General features: G+C 42.4%; 2 protein-coding genes across 2 annotated transcripts in view; both read right to left on the bottom strand.

Moving 5' to 3' along the window:
* The window catches only part of LOC306734020 (phospholipid scramblase 2-like), an 8,599-nt gene extending 492 nt beyond the window's left edge, over positions 1–8,107 (bottom strand). The window contains exons 1-6 of the mRNA XM_079215345.1: positions 7,976–8,107; positions 6,903–7,001; positions 4,261–4,565; positions 2,092–2,134; positions 1,725–1,945; positions 276–437 (exon numbers count right to left, since the gene is read on the bottom strand). Coding sequence (XP_079071471.1) covers positions 276–437; positions 1,725–1,945; positions 2,092–2,134; positions 4,261–4,565; positions 6,903–6,915 — 744 coding nt within the window. The 5' untranslated portion in view covers positions 6,916–7,001; positions 7,976–8,107. The remainder of the gene's footprint in view (positions 1–275; positions 438–1,724; positions 1,946–2,091; positions 2,135–4,260; positions 4,566–6,902; positions 7,002–7,975) is intronic.
* Positions 8,108–13,667: 5,560 nt separating this feature from the next.
* phf23b (PHD finger protein 23b) lies at positions 13,668–17,785 on the bottom strand (the record flags this gene model as incomplete). The annotated part of the gene is made up of 5 exons (XM_079214672.1): positions 13,668–15,425; positions 15,579–16,194; positions 16,299–16,391; positions 16,476–16,507; positions 17,758–17,785. The coding sequence occupies 5 exons, from the start codon at positions 17,783–17,785 to the stop codon at positions 15,232–15,234; spliced, it is 963 nt and encodes a 320-aa protein (XP_079070798.1). The 3' UTR covers positions 13,668–15,231.
* Positions 17,786–18,575: the final 790 nt, after the last annotated feature.

Below are 18,575 nucleotides of genomic sequence, written 5' to 3'. Positions count from 1 at the left end.
CTGCAGAGTAATAAGATGTTTTATTACGTACACTATACTGCGATCATATCATGTTGAGGTGTTTCCAGACAATGTAAAACTCGGATTGGAACCGTTAATTGAAATGAGAAGAATGAAACCACTGTCATGTCTGTAGGATAAATACGAAGCAACCGCTTAGCTTAGCTTAGCATAGCATAAAGACGCGGTTTCCAAAGTCTGGTTGCTTCACGTCTATTGGACAAAAATGAGAGCGGTATCCACCTTCTTCTAACACTACGATCCTCTGGCCATACCTCAAAGTTGACGTCTCCACAGCAGTTGCAGGCAAAGCAGGGCCCCTCCAGTTTCAGTACGGTCTCCTTGTTGGCTCCCTGGATGGAGAAATTCGGCAGGAAAGGGTGCCAGTCCTGTTTGACGTAGCCTATGGTGGTGCCCGGCGGTGACTGGACCTCCATCTGGAAGGTCACATTCATAATTATATACACATACTATCATGCCACAAGACTGGAAGGTTTCAATCTGCTCTGGACACGGACAGCTTTAAATACAACATCCCGGTTAGCATGTCACACGGGACAGCAGGGATGATAATTGAACCTCTGACGGCTCCATTGTGGCACCGCATAACAAAAGGTAATGCATCTCACATGGCTCCTGTCTGGCCAGTAAACAGAACTGCAGTATGTGATTAAACACAGAAAGAGAGCGTTCTCAGAGGTGGAGGGATGGCAGAGCATCGGGGGAGTCTAGGAGATAGTTTGGACGGACAAAGAGCCATTCATAGTCTTAACAAACCCCTGCCTGAGCAGACTGGTGCACAAAGACACGGCAGCGGCTCAGTAACACAAGGCGAAGGGAGGAAAGAGACCTGCTAATATAAGCTGTAAGGCGGCAGATGTTTAAGCTTATAGGACCAAATAAGTTTCATCTGTGCCATTAGCTGCTTTAACGCTTGGCTGGAGGGAAAACATGCTCAGAATCACCACTTTAGAATCCTCTTTTTTTTTTTTTAAGGGCTGTTTTTTGATACTTTTAGTGGTAACCAGACATGCAAATAGTTTTAGGTAATTGATATTGAGATGCTGAAAAACAGCAACCTCGTTAAACTCTGAATCAGTTTTCATAAGGACTATTTGTTTCATAGAAAATAGTTATTGTTATAACTCATCATCCAGAATAACGAGGACATTGTTTCTGCGAAGACACGTTGCTGCCAAATCTTCCTAAATTAAAATGTCAATGCTGTGAGTACCACAAATAAACATTATATTGAGGTGGCGGAAGAAATCTCAGACACGGATATCTCAAAACCTGGACACATAAGACCAAGAACTGGGGCTTTTAAAAGGGTGAGGATGTTATAATGTTATGAAGAGATATAATCCCTCCAGCGTGCCCTGGGTCTTCCCCGGGGTCTCCTACCAGTTGGACGTGCCTGGAAAACCTTTAATGGGAGGCGTCCAGGAGGCATCCTGATTAGATGGCTGAACCAGCTGAAATATGAATCAACTCCTTTAGCAGATAAGAGTTAATTATTCTCCATCACAAACCCTTCAGACAATAAATAAGGTTAAATATCAACAACCTTAATAATGGAACACGTTATCGCAGTGCTTATCCTCAAGCCTAAGGGCTGAATGAACTATTGAATTGGCTCAATATTAATCTTGGTGTGGTAAGTCAATGTAATATATGGATATTAAAACTGCATTTGACATACACACACGCACACACACACACACCTCTTGCAGGCAGCAGGGACACCAGCAGGAGACGCAGCGTAGAGGCCGTATGAGGCGGATGACCTCCCTGTCCATGGTGTCCTTGATCTTCATGTCGAAGCTGCGCAGCGAGCCGCAGCAGTTGCGGGTGCAGCAGTCGTTCTTCTCTTTGGCCTTGTATATCTTCTGGCCCAGGCTGTTCTTTATCTCGTACTGGTTGTTGGTCTCAAACCCAATGAATGCTGGGCGGGAGAAAGGAAAGCAGGGTGGAAATGGTGAGTAACAAAGTGTAGATAAGCAAAGAATTTATGATTTATGTTGAGAAGTTTAAAGCTCACTGGTGCACCAAAGCCTGAGAAAAATGCCGTGAACATGCAACAGGTCTTACCCTCGAGGAGTTCCACTTTTTGATGGATCAGGATCTGGTCAATCTAAAAGCACAAAAGGAAGTTTATCACTGGGAAATATATCCAGCCTCAAGTCTGAAAGTCTTATTCCTCCTAAAACAAGAGGAAAAGGTGGAACTGTGAAGGGATTATTTCACTTCATTGCCATGTAAAGCAACTTAATCTTCCTTTAAACTCCACTACTGTATTTACAAATTATGTTCCTTTTTTGGCCGAGTACGCCACAACTTATGTGCTGTATCTTTGTCTTACTTCTATTTGAATAAAAGTAACTGTTGATTCACAAGTGAACAAACTAAAGACCGATTAATCGCTTTTCCTTCACTAACTGACATTCCTCCAATTTCTGATGCAACGCAGACACTTTTACTCTGTAATGAACTTGAATTCAGCTCTGGAGAAGTCCAGTAAACTAAGTAGTACAAGTAGTACAACAATTGTACATCTATTACAGTAACACAAGTAATTGTCGTGACATGAATCTTCGTCTATATTTTATGGCTTTTTTCACATGTGAAGGTTTTATTTTAAGTATGTGAACGACAGAGTTGACCAGTAGCGTCCAATTACAGTAGCTGTTAGGGCAGGGGTCTCAAACTCAATTTGGCTTGGGGCCACCGCTGGTATTGCGATCTCATTGGGGGGCCACACAGAAAGTGCTTTTTTTTTTTTTACATTCATAACATATTTTCGTCATAAAAAAAAGGCAACCAGCAGTTTCTATACATTTTTATAATAGTTTTTAACAGTGCAAATATATTTTATTTGTTTAAATAACTTATTGAAACTGCACTGAACCAACAAATGCAAAACCTGAATACATTTGTACTTTATTCTATTTCTTGCCAGACACCTGGTAGCGCTTCTGCTCACACAGCTGAGCCACATTGACCCTGATCCAGGTCACAGTGAAGTGGAGAGAAGTAGTGGAGAAAGGTTTCTCACAGATATGTGCTTCCATAAAGGTACATTACCCGACTGATGACTTTTGTCAGCTCAGGGAAGGATGGAGGCAATTCTCTCAGAAATGGTCCATCATGTCTGGTAATCCTTGTGCCTCTGAATTTAGCTTTTAGATCTCTGTCAATAAGTTCCATTTGCAACAGACTCGGGACTGAGAAATGACTTCATACTACAGATCAAGCTTCATGGGGTGTGTGCACATGAAACATTAATATTACAACAGTTTTTGTTTTCAAACTAAATATTTACTATATATTTGAGTCAAAATATGTTCTATAGAAAAACAAACTATTTACAATGTTTACACAATGTGCATGTTTCAGTTTCGTTTTTTTCAAGAACAGTTTTCAGAACAAGAACAACATATGTACTCTGTATGTATGTGTGTACTGTGTACTGTGTACTCTGTATGTGTGTACTGTGTACTCTTTACCAGCGCATGGTCGTGTGTCGAGTAGCGCAGAGAAAAACTGAACAGCTGAGCGGAGCAGAGCTGCCGTCTCTCTGTGGACAGTGTTGTTTTTTTTAGTACACTGCAAGGTTTTTCTCAGGTGGTAGTGTGTTGTTTGTCTGAATAAAAACCAGTGTATCTTTGCAGCGTATGTGGGTGGGTAGGTCCTCTGGGATTTCCTGAGTGTTCATTGGGTAGTTTTACACAAAATGTCGACTGACACCTAAATCAACAAATCAGGTGAAAGGTGGAGCTCGACACAGACGCCTCTGGCTGTGAAGCTCCTATGAGAGGCACGTATGATCACACAGAGGAGTGGGCGGAACCTCCAGACTTTGGCGCATCTAGCAGCATCTGAATCTTTTTTCTACTCGTCCAGTAAACGTTATCTTACGGGGCCGTGCGCGCGGACCTCAGAAAAACACGTGGGCCGCACTAACACTAAACTTTGATGTCAAGTAGGGGGCCACAAAATATCGGGCCGCGAGTTTGAGACCCCTGTTAGGGTGACACACAGTACAGCCTCAACTGAAGTGTAGCTGGTTATCGTTCATTTCTGAGTCCCGGTGTCATTATCAGCAAACTGCTCGTTTAAGACACCATGAGGGAAGAAATTCCAGAAGTGAAGGAGTGGAGCTTGAAAAATCCATTTTAGTTCCAGATAAAGATACACATATGAAAACAGGGGGAGCCGCATCACCAGAGTTCATGGGCTATGAAGATTTCTCTTTCCTACCTGGGTGAGGTACTCGAGCCCCGGTGGGACCCCAACAGGAACCGCGGCCGGAGCCCCAGCGTGCGAGATCCCCCCATGAGGGGCGCCATACTCCGGTGCTGGAACTGGACCTGGGCCGACGGCACCGGGCTGATACATGACGGGAGGTGGGCCTTGGTTGTAGCCCATGTTGAAGCCCACTGGAGGGGCTTGACTGGGGTCTCCGTACCCGCCTTGAGGAACTGGATAAGGGGCCACGGGGTGGCCGCCGGCCTGAGCCATGGGGTAGGAGGAGTCGCTGTGAGGGCCTGGGTAGCCTGGGTAACCTGGGGGGAAAAAACATCATCGTGTACAGCTCTGTTCTTTTATTTGACTGAATTGGAAGAAGACTGTTCATTATAAAGGCTCCACACACACAGAGTTTCTTCACTGTAAAATAAAACAAGCAATCAAGGTTAACTGTAGCCATGAAAACATAAAAAAAAAGAATATAGTATTTTAAAACATAATTCAAACAAAGAATCATGAATGAAACCCATATAATAATTGAAAAAAAGAACATACATAAAAACACAATACAAGCATTAAAAAAACTTAAAGCTTCTTTTCAACATTTTATCTCAGGAATCGGGATCAAATGTCTCCGCCAACCTTCCAATAAGAAGATAAAGAAAACAAATAATAATGCAGAGACAAACATTCAGGTCATCATCGCACCACAGTGGCAACATGGAGGAAGTCCTGATCTGTTTATGTCCGGTAGCAGCTGCTCTGTGCTACTAAGTGTGCGTTACTGTGGATCATCCTGCTTTTCCCTGCTGGGGCCGCAGAGCCAATAAGCTACTTATTACCGGAGCCACAGAGGAGATTGGAAGAACTTACAAGGGAGCGAATATACAGCTGATACTGGGCTATGCTTCACAGTGAAAGCCCTGGTGGTCTTCTCTTGTTTTACGTCGTTTCATGGAAAATACGCTCTTTAAAAGAGCTTTTTGAACGGGACAATTGCCTAAAAACAGTCTTTATTTGGCATAAAAACAGTAATTTTATTTGTAGTTTAAACCGCAGTTTTATTTGGCTGAAAAACAGTAGTTTTAGTAGTAGTCTAGTAGTAATAGTAGTAGTCTTTATTTGGCCTAAAAACAGTCTTCATTTGGTCATGAATTACAACTACAGACTCGTATCTGACCAGAGCAAACTAGACTAACCAGTGATGTTTTAGTGGCAGTCTGGATGCTTCATACCGTCTCAAAAGAAGAAAGTCTTCATTTAAACATGATAACATGCATTTGTTCCTGATGCTTTGTCGGATGTTTAAGGGGTCTGCCCTTCAACACCTGCTAATAACACAAGCGTCTTCTATGCACCTTTTTTTTTAAAGCTAATGGTGACTATATTTGGTTCAAGAGAGTCTGAAGCAATGAGATGAATACTGAATTACTCACTCAACACACAGTCCTTCACACGTAGGTTAAAAGAGCCACAAATGATAGGTGGAGCACAAAGAACGGAGATGAAATGGCGATCTAAAGGAAGTGGGTGCGAAAGAGAAGTGCATGACGAAAATAAAGTTGAACCTCACTGGTTTGTGCTCACACACTAGCAGAGGTGTTTCTTAGAGTCACCTGATGTCTTCATAGTGTTGCTCAGGGTCACCCCAACTATTAGGCTGAAAAATATTGATATATTTTATATGAATGTAAATTGAATCCGTTTGAGGTATGAGTGTTAGTTTGAACAAAACAAGCCTTCTGGAGATGTGTTTTCTGTGTGGCTGTGTCCTGTGTTTATTTATTGCATGTTTCCTATCCTTCTGCACATGACACTTGTTGGTGTGTGTGCACTTAAATGCAAATGTGTTTCATTGCAGACCAAACTGGTTTAGTTGGTGTGGCAGGACAGTCCACTCACCACCAGTTAAACCAGTTTGGATGTCATTAGACCACCTCATACTGAGATGTTTCTTTCTTGCGGCTGTGGGCGTGTTAAATCCCAAAACAAATATGGATTGAAATGAGAAAGACTTTCTATCAAGCTTCTGAAGTTCAAAAAGAGTATGTGAGTAATGTGGTCTGTGAATTTGTAAGGCTTGTTGTTGCTCCACCTCTTTCCACATTCCTTTCCCTGCTTGCAGGAAACAAAAGCCCAATTTAATGTCAGCAGGAAGGCGGCCTTCATTCACACAGACTGACATGCCCCCACAACGGCACCTTTCACTTCCTAAACTGCTCCTTTCCATCCAGAGGGAGGGGTGTGCCGTGTCAACGAGAAAAAAACGGAAGTGATTTCACCTTAAGTTTCTCTCAAATTTTTCTCTCAAATTTTCTCAACCAGGGGAGTATAAGGTTTCTCAATCGATGGAATCTAGTGGCTGTACAAGGTGTCTGTTCACTTCACGAGGAGGCTCAGCGATCAGGAATGTCTAATGGAAACATTGAGATTCAAGAGCCAGATCATTTCCACTAAGGCAGATAAATATTACATAATGGAAGAAGCCAATGAGGAAGTGTTGAAGCCATTCAGTTACACCGTTATCAAATATCAGATGAAATGCTCACCATCAGAGCTCTCAATTCTGTTCAATGTCCATTTGAAAATCAAATTAAAAGATGGAAATCTGAAAGAAATGTTACTTTCTCCTCTTTCCTAGTCGTTAGGCTTACCAGGAGCAGACATGTCGAGCAGCTGGATGAAGCTTGTTTTGAGGACGGAGTATCAAGAGGTCGCTCTTCCCAGTCCACTCACAGGATCTCTAAAGGACACTACAAGAAGGAAGGAGCGGGAGAGGGGGAGATACAAAAGGAAGGGGTTTGGACAGAAACCAAGAGACAATCAAAAAAAGGAGTCTGACAACTTTTAGTCTCAGATCAGTTACACGATCACGATGAGTGACTTCTATTTTCTTGTAATCATGTGTACTGTTTGCCACCACACCGCAGTGGTTTAAGGGTGTGTGTTGGGTTTCTGTTTACACAGCGTGAGCAAACCAAAACAACACTCAGTTCATCATATCCTGGATCACGACTAGTTCAGTCAAAGTCTGCACAACCTCAGTCCCCATTAATAATCCTATAGATAAATATCTCAAGATACAGACTCAATCACTTTCTCCGATCCGTAATAACAGATGGGAAGTGCAGTGGCTTTTCCTTTGAGCTTGCCAATGTCACGAATTTCGTTTTGTCACTTTTGTAACCGGCCAAGAGACTGAAACGGTGTAGGAATAGAGTAGGTATCATTTGCATTAAAGTGAACATTTGCATTGGGTACAGTTCCAACTATTGTCCAGTCTTAGATACAGTGGAAACTAAAAAAAACACCAAATAGCTCCCATCGAAAAAAACAGTGGGTGTGCCATTTTCTAGCAGAGACAGGGGTCTGAGGTCATACATTTTTTCCACTGGATCCTCTGCTGCCCCACTTTCTTTACATGTTTCTACCATCACTATTCCGAGATTAAACCGTATATGTGAATACACCAACTCAATAAAGTATATTTGTCAAATGGAATTTCTTTTTTTCACCCTATTTTTTCACCTAACATGTACATACACAGCCCTCCCCTCTGACTGGAGCATTATCTCACACACACACACACACACACACACACACACACACACACACACACACACACACACACACACACACACACACACACACACACACACACACACACACACACACACGACATCTGGTAACAACTTGATAAAACATGGATGTGACGCAGGGATCTCACCTCCCTGGCAGTTGGTGTTCTTCTCGGATCCCAACAGTGAAAACAAGTGAAGTGAAAGTTGTGTCAGGGGTAAAAGAGTCCACGAGCTGAGCCAAGGAGGCGCTTTTTTCTTCCCAACCTGTGTACCGTCGCTGCTCTGTTGCCGTGCTCGTCCCTCCCATCAACACAAATGATCTCCTCCCCTCACAGACTCACATGAGACCTTTATGAGGGCTTCCGTGTTCTGCACACATCTTAACACGATGATTAACATCGAGTTGGCAGACACTAGAAACGATGACGTATCTGTATTTCACAAGGTTTCTGCTTGTTCTTGCATCGGGTTGGCTGTCGCACATGGATCTGTAACATGCTATCAGTGCAGTAGTGGAGGGAGCGATACCCGGGGTGGTGTCCTAGCAATGGCCGCCAGAGGGCGCCAGTACCTCGGTGATGACGCGCATCCCGTCAGGATACTCAACTGAAAAACTACAGTTTAGTTAACTATATTAATTTAACTAGACAAAAGGTTGACTGACACCCCGCCTTGTTTCCTCTCTAAACTAAACAACATCAAACCTGAATAAACTAAGCTCTACTTTAAACTATCTCAAGTGCATACGACTAATTTAAGACTAATATAATATTATTAACACAGAGTCAAATGAATATGTAAAATGTGAAAGTGGTTACGTTAGCTCGTGACTTCAGACTAGCAGTTAGCACTAACGCTAGTTATAAACCAACACTCACTGGAGCTTTTTAGCAACGTTAGCCTGCTGTATTTGATTTTAAATTCAACACACAACTCTAAAACATTTACAACCGGCTAACTTAGTTAATATGAAGAAAGTAAAAAAATTATGCTAGCAGCAACCTAGCTTAAAGACCTAACGTTAGCTAGACATTTAAGTTGTTGGAGACCAAAACAAAGCCCAAAGGACACTGAATATTGGACTTACAATTAAATTGACTTAACATTTGTTACACCTGTGCTTTTCCTGCTATGGCAAGTCAAAACATCTGCCATTTATCTCCCAGTTTATCACCAGCGACGTTGACCTGAAACCCATTTTGTTCAGTCCATGCGCCAGTTTGTGTATCTGTGAACACCACAAAAACAAATGGCTGAATTTACATTTCTGGACAAATTCCAACCGACAAATGTTTTGTTTATGATTTACATTTCTGGACATATTCCATCTGACAAATGTTTTGTTTACGATTTACATTTTTTTCCCATGTTCGTCATTTCTAAGGTTGCTCACATTTCAGGAGAGAGCAGTCTTTGTTGAGTCTATATTTGGCACCCATTGCAATGCCTGATACTTATAGGGCACTGGACCAGGGCGGGGTATGAGACACACACACACACACACACACACACACACACACACACACACACACACACACACACACACACACACACACACAGGATATGAAGCACACTTCAATGCTACTATACTAGTCTTGAGGACCTTTACACCTTCTCACAATTAATGTACTATTTAAAACCATAAAAGAAGTGCATACTTGATTTTTTTTTTTAAGTATAACAAATATATAATAACTTAAGAAAGTGTATACAAGTGCAGTTAGATGAACAGTTTGCCATTGCGTATTCCATTTATTGCTGACAGATGAGAAAAACAATACCTCTCTCTTGTTTGTACACTAAATGTGAAGCTACAGCTACAGCTAGCAGCCAGTTATTTTAGCTTAACAAAAGGAAGTCAGTGCTCCAGACCTGGCACATAACGCCCCATAAGACTACAACTCTTTATTTGTACACTTAGATTTTTAACGGTCATGAATAAGCTGATGAGGTGCTGGTGGATTGTTACCTTTGGAGAGAGTCAGGCTGATCGCCTGCTGGCTGTAGTTTCATATTCACCCTCCAGACATTGTAGAGAGTGGTTTCAATCTTCTCAACTAACGCTCGACATTAGAGCAAATAAGCATAACTCCCAAAATGCGAACTATTGTCAAGAATTTGTAGGTTCTGCTATTTACATATCTTAACCCGTTAAGCTCCATGGCATTTTTTAGGATTTAGCTCGAAATAGCATACTCAAACTAAAAAGGGTGTATCTCTGCAACCACAAGGGCTATTTGAATAATTTTGGTGTTATAATAAAGGCAACCCTTGTGAGCTTTTTGTCATAAATATTAGTATATATGTTGCTGGCTAAGAGTAAATAAAGATTGACTAATGGTGTTCAATAAACTTGTATTAGTGGGGATTTACTGGGGGAAATGCATTTTTTCTTTTATTTGCTATTTTCTCCAAAAAAATTAAAAATTTGCTGACTCGGCGATTTATGTTGCTGTGTTTTTTGGTTCATATCTCGGTGATGCTTTGCAGCAGAGGGATTTGGAATCTGTGTGGAATTGTCTTGCTTTTTGCCATTTGGTTTCTTCTGATAGCACCAAGCTACGGGATGCTAGTTCCGGAAACATGCAGAGTGGGCTGAACTATTTTATTTTAATAAATATTTTAGTTGGTGTTTGAGTTGTGTTGAAATGGCTGACTAATTATTGTAGCCGAGGTTCTCTTGTTTAATTTGATGTGTAGCATCAATATATTTGTTCATGATTATTGTAATGTTTTACACAGTTTAACTAAAATATCTAAAAAAGGACCTATATAGGTCCATACGGGGCTTAAAGTGGCACAAAGTACAAAATGTTGAAACTGGCACACTTTATGTTAAGATATAGTACACTTTTAAATTAAATCAATTACTGTATATTACTTTGACGAGACACTTGTAATTAATGTGAGTAAACTTATGCCAAGTTGTCCCGGCATCCAATTAGCTTAACTCTAACATTTACCTTTACCTAAACCAGATCCTAATGTCCCCATTTTGAAGGCTTATCCTTCAGTTTACATCTTCTGTAGGACATTTAGTCCTCTATTGTAATAATACAATCCTTTCTCTCACACGCACACACATACACACACACACACACACACACACACACACACACACACACACACACACACACACACACACACACACACACACACAGTCACACACCCAGCCAGAAGCTACTAATGAGGCCTGTGCTTGATAATGGAGGTAATCAGTGCAGCCTATCTGGCCTCTGCCCCTGCTGACATGCTGCCAGCCTTGTCTTGGTTTATTTATGCACGCCTGATCTATCAGCACTAGCTCTATGTTTGGTGGGCATCAGTGTCCCAGAATAGAAATAATTAGGACAGGGCGGGAAAAGAGGAAGAGTGAAAACGTGTCTGAATGTGCATAGCTCAGAGTGGACCCCCACCTCGCCCCGCAGCCTGCCAATCTCTCTATCCGTCCCTGCTTCACTGTCTCCTCTCTGTTTTGGTTTCTGGAGACAGCCAGCAGGCAGGCGGGTGGCGAGAGTTGTGTGTGGTCTGGATTGGGTGGCAATCGGCCAGTGAAGTCACTGGGTTTTCCATGATTACATGAAGTTGCCGGGTTTTCCATGATTACCACACACACTGGGGTCCTGGTAGGCCCGCTATCTCTGATCTCACTGTCTCTGGGCTTCTCTTTCAAACCCAAACACATTGAATCAATGCAGGAGTTTTGGATAAAGTGGTTAGTCAATTCTGACTGTCAATTCACTTTGGACTATTAACTGTTTGGGATATTTTGACCTTAATTAGTTGAGAGGGAAAACAAAGTATGGGTTATAAGGTCACATAGTAACTATTAGAGTAATAATGTAGTTCAAAGGATGAGCTGACATATTTGTCTTTAGGGGACAAGGTTACAGCTACATTATCAACGATGACCTCATCTCGCTCCCATCTTCCCTCATAACGAGGGCGTGGTATATGTATCTGTATCTAAGTGTGTTGAGGAATGTTAAATCTCTTCAGAGAGACTTGGACACTAATGATGACAATGCCAGACGGCAAGGCGTAATTGGCATGTCTGAAGTGAACACACACACACACACACACACACACACACTTCGCCTAAACAGCCACTGATGCCAGTCCCATCATATAAACCCACCCATAGATGCATGGCTACAAATACCCTCCACACTGGTTAACAGCTCATAAGACACAGACCGGCACCATTAACTTTGAGGACAGAACTGCACAGAGAAAACAGAAGATTTAAGGTGAGCTTGTTGTTTCTTTTAAAATGCATTTGCTAGTGTGTTCGTTACTGTTTCTGACTCTGGCTGTCTTACTCTGTGTAGATGCTTTGCTCCACGTGTGTGTTTCCTTTCCTGGCTCTTTACATGTTGCCAGAGGAGACGTCTTCTGCTGTATTTCCAAGCAGATTCAGAGACAAAAGGGTAATACACTTTTACCTGCAACATTTTTGTCACCTTTTGGACAACTCAAGTACCTGCAAGCAAGCAATCCTATTTGCCTATTTATAATGTGGTCGTTGTCCACAGGAAGTGAACTGGCCGGACCAAGAGCTCTTCTCCCATCTGCATGATCGCTCAGACCAGGGAGACCTCTCTGTGGGGGACGATGGGGAGATGGACAGGGATATGGACATGCGCCCCCTTCAATCAGAGATATTCCTCGCCCCAACAGAGCACATTTCTCCCCAAAGGACGAGCCAGAACCAGAACCAGTACCAGTACCACCGTAAACCCCATGAAAGAAGGTGAGGAGAAAATGGGAGAAACCTGTACTGAAATGAATACAGAAAAAAAACTTTACAAAATCTGTCTTGTGTCTAATAAACAAACCAGGGTAGTTGGAAATGTACTTGAATCTAAATTCATGATAGAATCAGAACTTCTTTATTTTATGTTTAGTGATTGATGTGAGGACATTTCTAAATTCTGCTTCCTGGAATTCTTTTATTCCTTCTTTCGTGGGTTTTTTATAAGTTAAGTGGAAAGTTTAACGTTGTTTTAGGGATGTGTGGTACAGAGTGATTGCATGTCATGAATGAAAAGTTTGAATTGTTCATTGTCAGTCACTGCACGTCACATAAATTAAGTGATTTAGACTGCTGTGTCTACAGGAGGAAGGTTGCTCCTCTGGACTCCATCAGCAGCTTTCAAATGTCCAGTTTCCGAAACCGAAAAGTGAGTTACAAGAGAAAACTGTTTATTGATCTATATCAGTAGTTAAATGTTACAATTTCAATATAGTCTTGAATGTCCCGTTTTATTTCCCTCCGCAATCACTCATATTTTCATATTATTTGCATGACATGCCTAGGTTTTCCATGGCATTAGCTTGTTTATATATTGTCATATACTATTAGCATTTATAGCAATGTTTTTTTGTATTCTTAATTTTTTTCTTGCTCTGTGTGTAAGGAGGACCTAGCAAAATAAGCTTTTCATTGTACGGATATTGTGCATATGACAATAAAAAAAATCTTGAATCTTTTGTCAAGTAAAACTGATGATTTGTACGTTTGGGTTTCAGGTTGAACCCGACATCTACTCAGAAGAACACAAGGAATGAAACGGAACTTCAACAATTGAGCTCCTCATATTTACTCAGTGCCAAACCTTGTGTGAACTTTGTATATTATATTCCGTATTTATTGCTGAATTAACTCACTGCCACACCAACAAGGGACAGGCTTGTCGACCGGCTCCCTCTAGTGGTTGAAGGTGCAAACACGACAAACACTTCTGTGTGCACAATATCTAATTAAATGTGGCAAAATGACCGTTTCAAATGTCTGTGTTCTTTCAATACAAATGATTAAATATACCACCATTATGTTCCCAAAGACTTTTATTTTTCAAGCTACAATTAAAGAAAACAATATCAGACTGCAGAAAATATAGATTTTGCTTGGGTATTTTCTCTCTTCACTTTCACATATGTACAGTTGTCAAAGAACAGGATATGTACACAGAATTGAAGTTGTAGAGAGAGTGCAACTGCTACTGGAGAACAAGACTCTCCCACCAACAAAAGAAAAAGCACATGGTAAAACCAAACAACATAAACAAACGCCACAACCTACGAGGCGTCAACTTATTTTCTGTACACTACAACTTTGTTCTCGATGTGAGACAATCTTATGTCCATTCTCTGATGCGGGCGCATCCCTAATCCCGCTTCTCAGAAAGCTAAGAAATAAACAAATACATGAAACAGAAAAACATTTTTTTTACAACCATTCATAAACGAGCCTCAGAGCTACTGATCTTGTAACGCACTGCCAAACCATTCGTCTTCCAGCAAGATTACGCCCTCACGTCAGATGAGTTTTTAAAACATGAAAAACTAAAACCACACATGAAACAGAAACATCCAAACAGCTTTCAATGTAAATGTTGTTCATGGTAAATGGCTATCATTGATTAACAAGCCAGACAGGAAGAAACATTAAGCGCTCAATCATGAATGTACACAGCTACATGCCAAGTACAGATTTAAATCAGCCGAAGCCCATCATGTCCCAAATACCACCCATATATGCAGAGGGATGGTATTTGGGTTTATATTTAAAAAGTGCACTGCCGCAAGACTTGTCTGTGTGCAATTTGAAACGTAGCAATTTAGATACAATTGCAGATGCAAAAAAATAAATGAATAAATGTTGACAGATTCTATGAATTTAAAGACCACTTTTTCTAGGGGAGTGAAATCTCTACATGTTAAAGTTCAGTGATCATCACTGACAACCAAAACAAAAATGCAAACTCGAAAATAAATCGTCAAAATACGATCAAAAATAAAAATGAGCTCCTCATCTGACATTATGACATACTTGAGGCAAATAACAGGGGTGACTTTTTCCATTTCTTACGCTATAAATTTTGCCAATGTGTAAAACTTGCATTGATTGGAAGTTGAAACGAAATGTCTATCAAACTGAAAATTGTACTTCTTGAGATACTTTCACTAATTTTCACTGATTTGTCAATACCCTCAAGAAATAATTTACAACTCAAAATGCACCTACAGTGGATATGAGAATTCATGTGAAAGTTTATGTGCACATCACCAGCACAGTATACAACAATAAAGCCAATTAATGAAGCAACAAATTAGGCACAAATAAATGAGTCTCCATTGTTACTGTTGCCTTCTGTCCAGTTCTTCACAGTAGCCAGAAAAAAATAAAATAAAAAAAGGGAAGAAGAAACATAAAAGAAACCGTGAGGGATAAATAAGAATGGTTGTGATTGTCAAAATAAATCCTACAAACTGACAATACAGTTGCCGTCCACGTGATAATTTAGGCTGTTTTGGCTGTAGGCATCAAAGAAAACAAGTGTCAAGAGGACAGCAAAAACAGGGTGGGTGCTCCTCGTCCCTCCCATCCTCTTCAGGTCTAGGGGTCTTTTTTGTTTCCAGACCGCCGCATGTCCCTGCACTTGTGGCAGTAAAAGATGTCTGGAACGTTGGACTTCTTGATCTTTGCACACGACAAGTGCACCCATATGCCGCACTGGTTGCACTCGATCATCGGCCGTCCTGCGAATGGCTTCCCACAGTAACAGGTGATCAAGTCCCATGAATCGTCCCCTGTGTTGACAAAAGAGAACGGAGTTACGACATGTTATAGCTGGTAAAAAAAAACAAGTTTGTTTTGAAATTAAACATTTGACTATAAGATGCAGGCCAAAGATGATATTAATACAGTTGTTACTTCAAAAAGGACAAAAGCATTTGTTATACCTGACTCCACCATAATGTCTTCATCTGCGATCCAGGTCTCACCCTCACTAGAGCTCATCTCCGCTTCCCTCATGGACTCGTCTGGCTGCATCTTCCCCAGCCCCTGCATGCTCGGGGTGGAGCCCCCGTGTTCCGTCAGCTCCTCTCTGGCGGGTCGTACCTCTGTGTGTGTATGCTGAGCCTCAGAGTCTGTCTCACTTTGAGCAGTGGAACTTTTAAGCTTCTTAGGCTTTGGCTGTTTAGAGTTTTTGCTGCGTTTGATGCGGGCCCTTTTCTCGCCTTCACTACTGCCGCTGTCTGCCCCCGTCAAGCCGGAGCCCAGCGACAGCTTTTTCAGCTTTTTGTCCTTCTTGCGCTCGGCCTTTGAGCTGGCTTGGCTCTCATACAGGGAGTCTTTAAGGCGCATCTTTTCCAGCAGAGTGCTTTCAGAGTGCATGCGGCGAATACTTTTGCCCTTATTTGCTCGAGCTTTACGAACAAACGTGTGGATGGTGTGGATGTCGGAGCTTCCATCTGCCCACGTGTTGCCGGTGGAGCTGCTGCCTCCACCGCCTCCATCCGCTGACAACCCTGAACTGTGTGCAGAGCTGGATGATGTCGGGGACCATGAACTTTCCTGCAAGGCGACAAGAAAGAAGAAAAAAATATTTTAGTATTTCTTAACAACCCAGGCAATAAGAGTACTTTATCATATCCACAGTGACATGCATAGCAGCTTACCTCTTTTGGACTGGGGATGTAACCAGCATATGCCAGGACAAAGCTGCAGAACTTGTTGAAGTCCTCAACCGTCCTCTTTTTCCGCTCTGGGGGCTACAGAAAGCACATGCCTTAGTTAAAAACAAAAAAGCTCCATCAACAAAAAGCTCATGAAAAGCAACATTGAAAAGTACTCACCAACGGTTCCGTTTTGCACGTTAACAATGAATCTAGTGGAGAAGAAAAACAATGCTTTAAGTCACACGTGAACCAGTTTGGATGCACTTGTTATTTTCACAAGAAACAGCTCACACACAGAATAACCAAGCGCTCGGTTGCCTCAGGGTGCGTTGAGACGCATGTGGACGACCGCTAGCGTAGCTTGCTAACACAGCTCAATAACGTAATTGTTATTGGTGATGGTGAGCGCGTTGAAGGGTCGCGTTTGTTTAGTGACGTTAAACTGACTGACAGATGTCTCTGGTAACAGTTTGAGCAGAAAGTAAGCAGCCAGGTCCTCGGACGGTAACGCTCCTTCACTCGGTCTGCCAACCACCGCAACCGGTGTCACTTGATGAGCATCATCTGAACTTCACGCAAAGTCTGGATCTCTCAGCATTAAACACAAATAACGGTTCACCGATTTAACGTCAACGCCTAATCAGATGGCTGCTTTTGTAAACAGGGTCGCTCTCAACGCTCAGTTTTAAACTAGTCATGTTGTATTGTCTGGAGATGCTACCGGCTAACGTTAGCTGACACCTGGAGGAAAAGCTAAACGCAAGTTTAGAGACAAATGTAATCAGGGTCACGACCAGCGAGAGTTTCTTAACGCCAAATATACTTAACGAGTTGCATTTAAACTCTATATTGCCACTGGGTCACTCTGATGAGAGTTAACTTGAGCCAACAAGCAGCCTCTCGAGCAGCTAGCTCGTCACGCTGGCTGTCTGGAAATGGAAGTGGGAGGCTTATTAGCAACGTTAGCTTGGGGCTAGCCAGGTGTCACGTTTAATCGGTTACAACTCGTGCAAAAACGGTGGTTTTCGTGGCTGACAGGCGATGAAATGTATCTAAAAGCTGTCGAGGTTGAGAGTGTTTTCTGTGACGGGGTTGTGTGTCCTGCTCCTCACCATGAACGTTAAGCTAGATGGATCGGCGCGTTAACGAGCTAACACAACTGTGCGTGACATACGTTTACATTAGCAAGTCAACTGCTTTGATCGTAAAACTACTACTACTGCTACACACTTCACTTTATCACAACTTTCATGGCATTTCGGCGACAAAACACAAGTTGGTGTGTTATTAATAAAGCGCACACAACCAAACGTAACACCAACGGAGGGACACAACTTACGGGAGCACCGCCTCATCTTAATGTCGGAGAAATACAACACACATTTCAACAGAGGACAGATTCACGTCCCGTGGTGGCAGTTCGTGTAACAGCTCACGGGATGGTAGCGGGGAAACATACCTTGGTGCTCAGACATTATGTCAAGCATTGTCGCCTCACCGACAAGGCCCCGATCCAAGAAACAGAAGCAGCAGGCGAGCTAGCCGGAGAGTAGCGGCCGTCGCGCTGTGCTTCCCCCGGCGTGGCTGCACCTTACCGCCGGGGAACTTCAGCAGCAACAAGCCGAGGGTGCAGAAGACACGAAGACACCCGTCCTCACAAGTACTACACCGTGGGTCGAAGTTGTGAGATTCCCTCCCTGGGGATCCGTTACAGCAGCACACGTTAACGTACCACAAGCAAACCGCCTCTGAACTGTCGCTTACTAACGTTATTAGCCGACAAAATACTAATTCCTCTGTCGCTTAACGAGCTCGCTTTCCTTCGGCACTACATTTATATAACCTTCTGTGTTAAAGTGGAGCAGAATCGTAAAATCAATCCTTAGATTTGTCTTGATGTAGGTCCGTAACGCGAACTTCTCCGATGAAGTTTTTTTTTCGTATCTTCGCACACAAAACGACTGGAGTTTTGACTTTATTCCGCACGGTCTTCTCCGTGCGCGGCAGAAACCTCTTGAGGCTGCCAGCGCAGTGTATCACGCGGCGAATGCTGGGTAACGTAGTTCATTATGCAAGTAATTCACCCGACCACAAGGTGTCGATGAACTACATTTCCCACATATGATCAATAACAAGCCAAGGGGAACTCTGGGATGCGATGTTTTTGAAACGGTAGACTCCTGCCAGGCTGTCCAGCGAAACATGTTGGACATTTAGCGTTATTTTCAGGGAAATATGAGCTTCTGCGGCTTTGGCGCTTGACAGTCTGAACTTTGA

This window comes from Taurulus bubalis (genome assembly GCF_910589615.1).
Source record: "Taurulus bubalis genome assembly, chromosome: 3".
Taxonomy (NCBI): domain Eukaryota; kingdom Metazoa; phylum Chordata; class Actinopteri; order Perciformes; family Cottidae; genus Taurulus; species Taurulus bubalis.
This window is presented reverse-complemented; position numbering and strand designations above follow the sequence as displayed.